Raw genomic sequence first — 9,985 nt, 5'->3', positions numbered from 1 at the left:
AAAATCGATAATATTGCACAACAACCTTTAAACAATCTAGGGAAAGCACGGCATACGTTTAGAATTAAAATAATTTTGATTAGGATGGAAGGACCCCTTTACACGTTGCTGCTTTGAACGGAGATTTCAAAACCACGCAGTTCCTCATCTTAGAAAAAGCATCAAGCGATGCTTTGGATAAGGTATTTATACGGTTACTATCCAGAAAGATATCGTATGATTTCATATATGATACCATATAATATTATGAATATCCTTTTAAAAAAAATCATCGAATAAAATAAATTATAAAAAAAATTATTTAATTAATTTTATGAAAAAGTATTATAAAAAGGATTTTTGTTCCTTAAATGTATACACATGTTTATTACTTACTACATGTCATACATAAGCAAAATTCCTTACCGTGAATGATTTTTATCTAGTAAACAATATTTATGATTTTAGCAAGGGCACACGCCATTAGATTTAGTCAAGAGAAAGATTGAAGAGAAGAAAGACGAAGGCTTGACAGAGGCAGCAGAGCCTTTGTACAGGACGTTAGCTTTTCTAGAAAGTACTCAAAAAGTAAACCATAGGAATGAATTACTGTAAATTCACATATTTTCGTGGGGTCAAATTTTCATGGTTTGAGGAAATAATCTTGGTTCAAGTGGATTTGATTTCGTGGATGGAGAACTTTTTAGTATTTATGTATGTAACATTTTACTTTTCGTGGTGGACAAAAGGTCGTGGGTCTCCTCATACCTCGAAAATAACGAAAATTAAACCCCCACAAAAATTGGTGATTTTGGAGTATGCACTTTTTATCATTATCTTTAAACTTATAAGATGTCTAATAACTTTTCAATATTAATATACATTCTCATTAATATAATTATGAGGTGTTGGGAAAAATGTCGCTCTCATATGTCGTGATAAATTAAAAAGTAAAATGAAGAAAATTTACAAAATCCACATATTACAAAGTAATTAAATCCTTTGATTTATTTCAGAAAGCCAAAGACAATGAAGGTATGAACAATATGAGTTATGTGTAAAATCTGTAATATTTATTTTACTTAATCAGATGGTAATGGGATTCTTAGAAATCCATGACTTGTCTCAAAGATTTATAATCACAATCAAGTTTAGAATATAAATAAGCAAAACTGTTCAAAAATGACTTATTCAAGCTAAATTTTGTGCAAATTTTACTTTTTGAAATAGAAAAGAAGTATCGGTTTTTACAATAAAAATCGTTAAAACAGCACATAAACGTCTTATACGAAATCCTATACTAAATTATAATGAATTGAAATTTGAATTATCAACATGAGTGTACAATATATACTGACACCCTACTTTAGGGGGAAATGATTATGTAAATTAAAGAATTTTGTAACTTAAACATATGAATATCTTCAATTTGGTAAACATCGATATTAACGGTTGAACGATTTCCATACCATAACCGGAAGTCAAGTTTGAGTTTGCTTAACAGAAATCAAAAATTGCATGTTTTACAAAACATTTGGCAATATTATGGAGTTTAAGGGTTTTTTTACTGTTCATCATAAGTAATGCAGCAAAATTTCAAAATGAATCTCTCCTTTCGTTTCCCGCAACGATGCTAAGGCTACTTGAAAATGGCTTATGTACGCATTTCCAGTGCTCTAGCTGGAAAATTGTTCTGTAAATGTGATGAAGAGTTGCTGATGCGGAATTTCACTACATTACGCCTAAACAGGGTCTTACGTATCATATGCATTAAGGACAGTCCTTGTACCGCAAGTCCAAGGGTGGCTACACTGATCTTAGTTAGAGAAAATTCGACCTAATCATCTGAAAAACTGGCATTTAAAAATGCTAAAGAATATTTCTTTCGCTCATATCTAGATATTAATGAACCTATTGTATCATAGAAATTAGGCTGCAATTGTTGTTTAGGACAGTCTTGCACGTTTTATTTGAATGGCTGGGAAGAGGGTGTTTTAACAGTCATATGTTACTTAGTAAAGTTAAAAGATAAATATTTAACATTTTTATCAAATCTCTGACGTTCTGAAAAGTGAGCTTACCCTTACTTTATTCGCTTTTAAAAATATAAGATAAAAAAATCAAACATTTGTAGATTACTGCTTGTTGCGTTTCTTTTGCGTGTCAGTATAGTTATGTACTTTATACACAGCAGAAGAAATGTGCCTCCTCAGAGACTTTGGAGAGGAAGTTGAGACAAGGTTTCGGGAGTATCTGCGACAAGGATCAGAGGAATATTACGAAATCAATCTGATGTTTATCGGACAGGCAGGTGTTGGAAAAACAACTCTTACCAAAGGACTCTTGGGAGAACTCGACCCAACAACAAAGCTAGACAGCACAAATGGCATAGACCTGCATCTTCATCGATGTAAATACGACAGGCAATCCAGACAAATTTACCCAGTTTCAAAAGGTTTTCTTATTTGTATCTAATCTACGTTTTCACATATTCTATAAAGCTAAACCCTTTTCGAATGAAAAAAAATCATTTAAATGTACATTACGTATTAATGAGATAAACTCAAAGGTCAAGATCACCTTACATAATGAATAAGCTCTTCAGGTGTTTCTCTTAATTTAAGCAGAGTTAAATCATTCATTTATTAGTGTTTGGTTGATTTAGTGCTAATTTGGATTACTCTTTCTGTTAGATATGAGCGAACAAATTCTGAATCAAAGAATCGGGGGCTTAATTCAAAAGTCGTTAAAAGACAAACCAGTCCAATGTTCAGGAAAAGTTCCTGTAGAATCACTTGAAACACAATTACCAGGTCTTACGCTTAACTCGACTGTAATAGATGCATTTAGCAAACCCTCTATCTGTTCTCATTGCTCATCAAGTTTCATCGAAGAAGACAATAATCTTGAAAATATAAAAGGAGATGAAGAGGGAAAAGAAACAACCTGTGCTTCAGTTGGGACAATGAACTACCTCGGAACTCCATCAGGAGATTTGAAATTAGAGACTTCTTCTTTAAATCCGGAATATACATGTGGATGTCTTCAGAATAATTTGGTTTCCACAAATTTGACTAGTGAAAACATATCAATGGAAACATCTTCTACATCACTTATTTCTAAAGATGTGGAATCTTTAATCAAATCTGACGCACAAGGTTCAATCCCATCATTTAAACCAACGCATGTCAATACTCTTGTCACCAAAGCAAAGGTTCTCTCATCAGAAGAAAGACCCGAGAGACTTGTTCCAATAACGATTTGGGACTTTGGGGGACAAGAAGTATTTTACACAACTCATCAAACATTTCTTTCCGCCAACTGCATCTATATGATGACCTTCAATTTGTTCGAATTTTGGCAAGAAGCGGATTCCAACAAAACATTGATAACCACAATGGGTACAAAATGTTTATTTTTCTATATTCTACAGATCATTTTATTATTCAGTGGACTTCTTTAAAAATATAAAAAATTAGCAAAAACTTTTAAATTTAATATTCAGATACCATCTCTTTCTGGATAAATTCTGTTGTCACTTACGCAAGACACGCTGTTCCGGGATATCCTAAGATCGTTCTTATAGGAACACATGCTGACTGCTTTCCTGTAGTACGTATTCCAAACCGTAGATTCAAGTTTAAAATTAATTAAATAATTTAAAATAATATTCTAAATTTGACCAAAATAATTAAAGCATTAAAAACCTAATAGGATGAAAAAATAGCTAATGCAGACACATAACTGAAAAAAACTGCTCTGTTTCTATGCCTACAAACCAAATCCTATAAGGCTATATGTAACTGTTTTGTTTTAATTGAATTACATTTTTAAATCTATAGGAAGAAAGAGGAAAGATATTATGGATGGTCTTCCAAAAGCTCGAGAAATACTTTCGGAGAAGTGTTCAGAGACAACATTTAATCATCAGTCCTCGCCATTTCCTTGATGCCAGAGAGGCTGAAAGTGTGCCGTTTGACCTCTTACGTCAATGTGTCATGGAGATAGCGGAATCATTACCAGATTGGGGATTGCCCATTCCACATAAATGGATTGTTCTAGAAAATCTTGTCGCTGATTTGAGAGCATGTGGTTGCAAAATTGTTTCTGTTGATAAACTACAATGCATGCTAGAGGATGAATTATATTTCAAGCGACAAGAAATTGAAGACTTTTTGACTTTTCAACAATCAATTAGCAAACTTCTTTATTTCAAAGACAGTTTCCTCCACGAAAATGTTATTTTAGATCCAAGCTGGGTGATCGATGCTCTATCGTCCTTTATCACTGATGATCGAATTTCGTGTTGTGTCGTTAATCAAAGATCACTCGGATGGAATAATTTGAGAGAACTTGGACAACTGAGTTTGGATCTTATAGATGACATATGGAAGAACTCTGATTTTTATCCTTTCAAGGATTACCTACTCAATGTCCTTTGTAGACTGGATTTAATCACAAGGAGCAAACACAAAGATTTCTTCTACGTTCCAGGAATGGTGAAAGGAAAGTGTCCCGAAGAGATAATTAATGACGTCCACACCTCAACAGAAGTAGGACTGGTTTCCTTCAAGATCGTATTCAAGAATAATTTTCTGCCACCTGCCATCTATAATAGAATGGTCACAGCATTTCTTTCAATGTTTGAAAGCTCATCACAATCATCAACACAACTGTTCAACGACTGTGCCATTTTTGAACTCTCTCGAAGTAGATGGGCCATTCTCTACAAGCAAGGCAATGAAATCGAGATATTTACTTACATATGTGATCGACGAGGCAAAGCAGCAGACATAAAATCTTTTCGTATGGTGTATAGCATAACGTTAGACTGTCTAAAAGATCTTATGAAGCTTTACAGCGCGTTCCAAAATGTCTCCGTGAAAGAATCCGACTTGCCTTTTGAAGTCCTATGCCAAGGATGCAGAATATCGCTTTGTTATATCAGTAAAGGTGATTACCATGAGTTGGAACATTTCCGATGCCCGATTCACAATGATTATCTCTGCAGTGTTGAAACTTTAGAAGAAATCTTTGGATCAAAGGTAAATTGTATTTTGAGTATTTTATGTTCACCATTAGGAAGTTTTTTTTTTCCTTTCATTTGTCTGATTCTTATTGTTACAATCAAACTTTAAATTAAATTAAAAGAACTATATGAGGTATATTACATATATTTGCCCCCCAAAAAGTAAAATTTTGAAAACTTCCGGAAATGTGCTGAATTCAATAAATTGTATGAGAAATATAAATTAACAGAAAATATTATAGTGTCGAAGAGTGTATTCACAATTTTTGTTTTTATGACGTCACAAACTAGTCCGATTTTATGTCCTTTTTCAGAAAGAGGACAAAATGGACAAAATTTCAACAATTTAAGCTTTAAAATTTATAGAGCGCAAGTTTGTTCAGGAACAATATTGACATATTTCATTGATATTATAATTCTACACATTATATCAAAATATTGATCCTGAACACACATGCGCTCGGTGACTTTTACTCAAAATATCGACGAAATATGTACATTTTTCTGTAAAATTCATAAAAAACTTAAATTTACGTCATGTTTGTGACGTCATTACGTACATATGGCGTCATTACTTAAGAAAATATGCAGTGCTTCGAAGTCAGCATATACTCCCCTGTTCAAGAACTTAAATATATCTCCATCAAAGTTTGATTTGGGGGGCAAATATTCGTTATTACCGAATAAAGTTCTTTAATTGTAAATTCGAATAAAAAAATGTTTAATTTACTTGTAATTTGAGGATTTCATTATTTTCAGGAATTCAAAGAAGAAAAAGAGCCCTTTGTTAGGACGGTAGATATCCATCCCTATCCTTGCCTAGCATTAAAAGGTAAATTGTTATGAAATAAAAGAATATTTATTTACAAAATTTCTCAACATTGTTTTTAAAAGTACCGCAATTTGATAATGTTAAATTTACAAAATATTATGCACAATTTCATTTCATAACAAGTAAGATGAAATAAAATATTACTTAGCACTTATTAATTGAACGAAGCATTAACAATTAAGTGCTTGCAAGCGATGCATGTCATTACCAATGAATTTTTTCATTATACGAAGAATTGCGTTCTGACATTGTTAATTGACAAATAGTGCAAAATGTGAATAGTTTACAGCACTTGATAACAAATGTAAATTTTACATGGTAAATTTTAGAAAATGCTGAGTGCTTCCTGGACTACATCGCCAGCAAGGTCTCTGGAAGTGATTGTGTGTTCTTATCTGCTGCTCTTGGCTTTGGTGTAACATTTGTCAAAAACCAACGCCATGATTATTCAAGCCCACATGAATTAGCTTTTGGCATTCTCTACAACTGGCAGAAAATGCACCCCTTAACTCAAAGTATCAACCAACTTATACAAGCTTTTGTTGATTTCGAGCGACAGGACATTACCGAAGGGCTGAAATGCTTCACATTTCAGAAGTTTATGGATTCTGCCGCCTTGTTGAATATTCCAAATCCAGACATGCCTGTCTCAGACGAAGATCTTGTGATTGTGTCAAAGAAAGTGAAAGACATCAAGCGGGTCTTCAGATTTCTGCATATTCCCCAATGGTTTATTGAGGAATGTGAATTTGAACTTAAAGGATCTCCCCAAGATGTCATCGCTTTAGTGACTTTATCGAAATGGGGAGAGTCCAAAGTCAAACCTTCCAGAGAAAGTCTTATTGCAGGATTATTGTACATTGAATTTAAAGAGTTGGTTGACAAACTAGTAGAGAAATGGCATATAAATCCCTAGAAAAGATAGTTGTTTCATGGACGTATTATATGGTCTTTTTATATTTAAGAAACACTAATATGACTCAAATATTTACCATTTACTGACAACAGTATTGTTCACATACGCAAAGCTTTATAACCAATGTTCAAAACTTCAAATATGAAATAAATACTTGCTAATATAAATGCAATCAAATTTAATTTTCAAACTTTATTCAAACATTTTTAGAAAAAAAATTAGGAATCTCGTTCGTAGGGAACATATTTACTTTTGATTCTCTGATACAATACTCAGTCCTCAGAAACTGGAAATGTAATTGTCTTGGGAGTAGTGGTAATTAAAGGACAACTCCTCACACAATAAAATCTTATTCTACAAGAGATCCTGTCAAAACAGCCGTACATCCTATCGCATTGCGTCACACAGCCTTGAGTTTTCCTCGCAGGACAATCTTGACCTTCACAGAAATCATCAGTTGTATTAGCGCCATGTGTCAGTAAAAGTGCAAAAATAAGCATTGCAATCATCTTGAAACCTGTGATGAAAATTGCACCAAAATCACATGCATGTAGAACATCATAAAATTCACGTTGAGTAATGAATAAAAATGAAGTTCAACTTTAGGAAACCCTAGAATTTTTAAAGCATATTTCGTTCTTAATCCCAATCCGCCATGCTTTTTCTGCTCGTAAAAAGAGTAGTGAATTCGGGTGTCTTTTACCTATTCCCACTTTTTAAAAATCTCAATTCCACATATTCTTCCTCTGATAGATACTACACGAAGCAGTTTGTTTTTTTTAAAAGTATTTTTGAATGCAAATAGTTAAGCATAAACTTCCTTTGTATTTTAAGCATAAACATAGCTCGACATAGAATCTAAATTTCTTTTATATTTCCATGATATTCAACATTTTCTATCTTACCTAACATGGAGATGCTATATAGTCAAATTTAAGAATAATCTGAAACACTAGATAACCAGACTGCCGTTTATTTTTAATTGATGGGCATCCTATGTATAAATCTTAAAACTCTAAATTTATTTCATGATCATCAGAGATTTTGTAAAATGCCTACCTCACACCCCTCTAGTGCCACTCTCTGATGCAAAATCTGCACGAGTTTATATGTAAATTGGCGTCCATACGTAGCTATACGTAGATACCAAAGTATTTGAATACGTAGAACAATTTTCATTTTTTTAAGTACCACTTTTTGTCTTTACCCTGTCAAAAATGACGTGTAATATAATCCATATGTTGTGAAAAATCTATCGCAGATGTTCAGTTTTCATCAGCAAAAATAAGGTCCCTGGATTCTAAACCATAATAAAAACACAATCATAAATTAACTGTAAAAAATTGAATAATTATTAAGATTTACAAGCGCCAGTGTAAAAAGATTAATGTCGGTATTGCCCAAATGAAAACGTCCTTATTTAAAATAAAAAAGGGTGAATAGAATCAAATTTGATTCGGTTTATTTAATGACATTAAAACAAGTTGAAAATAAATCATATCTGTAATGTATATATTTTTATGAAGCTTTTATTGAATTTATTCAACCACCTTTATACATGAGTTTAATTCAACATTAGGTATGTGAACGATGTTTATGATGATAGTAATTTTTCAATCGTGTACGTATTGACTCGATATAACCTTTGAGTTTGAAAAAAAAGGAAGTGAACATGGTGTTGTTACCGTGCTGTTTCACATTTGAATGTTTTACAGCTTACGATTGACATTAATTGCCAACTTACAATTAAATATCACTTATTTATGCAGTAACTTCTACTACTAGTACCCCCTGAATACGTTTTTTATGTCTTTACACGCAAGAACCACGCAAGAACTTTTATTGAGACTAATGATTTATATAGTTTTTAACAGGTCGGTTACAGTGATTTTATATGTATGTTTTAATTTTTGCATAAGATACTCTTTTGGAAATCAATCGATTTAATTACATACTTCGTACCGATTGTAAGACCCTTATTATACCCCCCCCCCCGCTTGAAAAGCCGGAGGGTATATAGTAATCAGTATGTCTGTCCGTCTGTACGTCTAGCTGTCTGTTAGGGCTAGGTATTGGCCAGAGATTTCGTATTGCGATATTTTGCGATATTTTTAACTGTATTGGATATATATTGCAATCTTTTCAACGAAAATAAAATGGCATTTTTTTTATCATATTACCTTTAATTTACTTGAATATGCAGAATGTACATAACTATGATCAGTAACCAAAAGAAAAAAAAAATCTTGTTGATTTAAATTTTTAAAGTTACGCTCTGAAATACACACATAAAACAGCTTCTGTTGTACTTTTTTGGTTTCATAACAACCTCTCTTAAATTCATTTTTATAGTTAATGATAAAATTCCTCAATCTAGATATTTTGCCGGTATGTCGATATTACAAAAACGTATTGCAATACGATATTTTTTGTACATGTATTGCAATATACCGGAATATCGATATTTTTGCACAGCCCTACTGTCTGTACGTCCGTTCGTCTGTCTGTTACGCTTTCGGGTACCCATCTCTTATCCGCAACTCCTCTCATACAATTTAATGAAATTTGATGAAACTTTCACGGAATCTTTATTACATATTGCCATTGTGCACCTCCTATTTTTCATTATGATCCAACACATATTTTGGGTTTCCTTCAACAAAACATCGATACTCCCATTATATTCATATTAGAGTCGGGGGTATCATTTAGTGAGCTCATTGCTCACAATACCTCATAATATTCATATTTTATCCATCAACATTTTAGTTTTCTGTAATTAAAGTCTGAAAAAAAATGCCTGTGCGAACAAACTTTGCACCTCTTCCAGCTCTAATGATAAATACTGTGAAATCCAGATATATTTTTAAGTGTTTTATTTTTGTTGTTTTTACGGATATGAAGAGCCATCCCCGAATTCATGACCGCCGCGAAATTAAAATTGCAAATACATAACCCATTGTTTTTTCACCACGGATTACACAAGAAGTTTAAAACACTTTAATACAAAACAATTAAAAACTTTCAGATAGACTTGTTATAAAAAGTAGGAAAACACCGTACTTTATCTTTTTAATTAAATGCTTTTTAAACCTCGGGACCATAAAAATGGGATGAGTTCACGTTTGATCTAAGTCTTATTTTTCCACTATTGATCTCTCTTGAAAAAGTAGATGAGACTGACTAAAAATTAAAAATTATTAAAAATGAGTTCGTTGCAGCATTATGG

At 32.5% G+C, this 9,985-nt stretch overlaps 1 protein-coding gene across 2 annotated transcripts in view; it reads left to right on the top strand.

Annotated features, from left to right (window-relative positions):
- Window positions 1-6,765, top strand: part of LOC134281655 (uncharacterized) — a 10,772-nt gene extending 4,007 nt beyond the window's left edge. The window contains exons 6-14 of one of the 2 annotated variants that reach the window (XM_062764083.1): window positions 84-182; window positions 448-567; window positions 996-1,014; window positions 2,171-2,434; window positions 2,673-3,380; window positions 3,485-3,591; window positions 3,822-5,024; window positions 5,768-5,840; window positions 6,170-6,765. In XM_062764083.1, coding sequence (XP_062620067.1) covers window positions 84-182; window positions 448-567; window positions 996-1,014; window positions 2,171-2,434; window positions 2,673-3,380; window positions 3,485-3,591; window positions 3,822-5,024; window positions 5,768-5,840; window positions 6,170-6,756 — 3,180 coding nt within the window. In that variant the 3' untranslated portion in view covers window positions 6,757-6,765. The remainder of the gene's footprint in view (window positions 1-83; window positions 183-447; window positions 568-995; window positions 1,015-2,170; window positions 2,435-2,672; window positions 3,381-3,484; window positions 3,592-3,821; window positions 5,025-5,767; window positions 5,841-6,169) is intronic. The other variant, XM_062764084.1, reaches the window with a different exon arrangement.
- Window positions 6,766-9,985: the final 3,220 nt, after the last annotated feature.

This window comes from Saccostrea cucullata, unplaced genomic scaffold (genome assembly GCF_032062105.1).
Source record: "Saccostrea cucullata isolate Sc308-1 unplaced genomic scaffold, CSIRO_AGI_Scuc_v1 ctg1055, whole genome shotgun sequence".
In the NCBI taxonomy this organism is placed as follows: Eukaryota; Metazoa; Mollusca; class Bivalvia; order Ostreida; family Ostreidae; genus Saccostrea; species Saccostrea cuccullata.
Note: the sequence above shows the minus strand (reverse complement) of the source record. Positions and strands in the feature narration are given on the sequence as shown.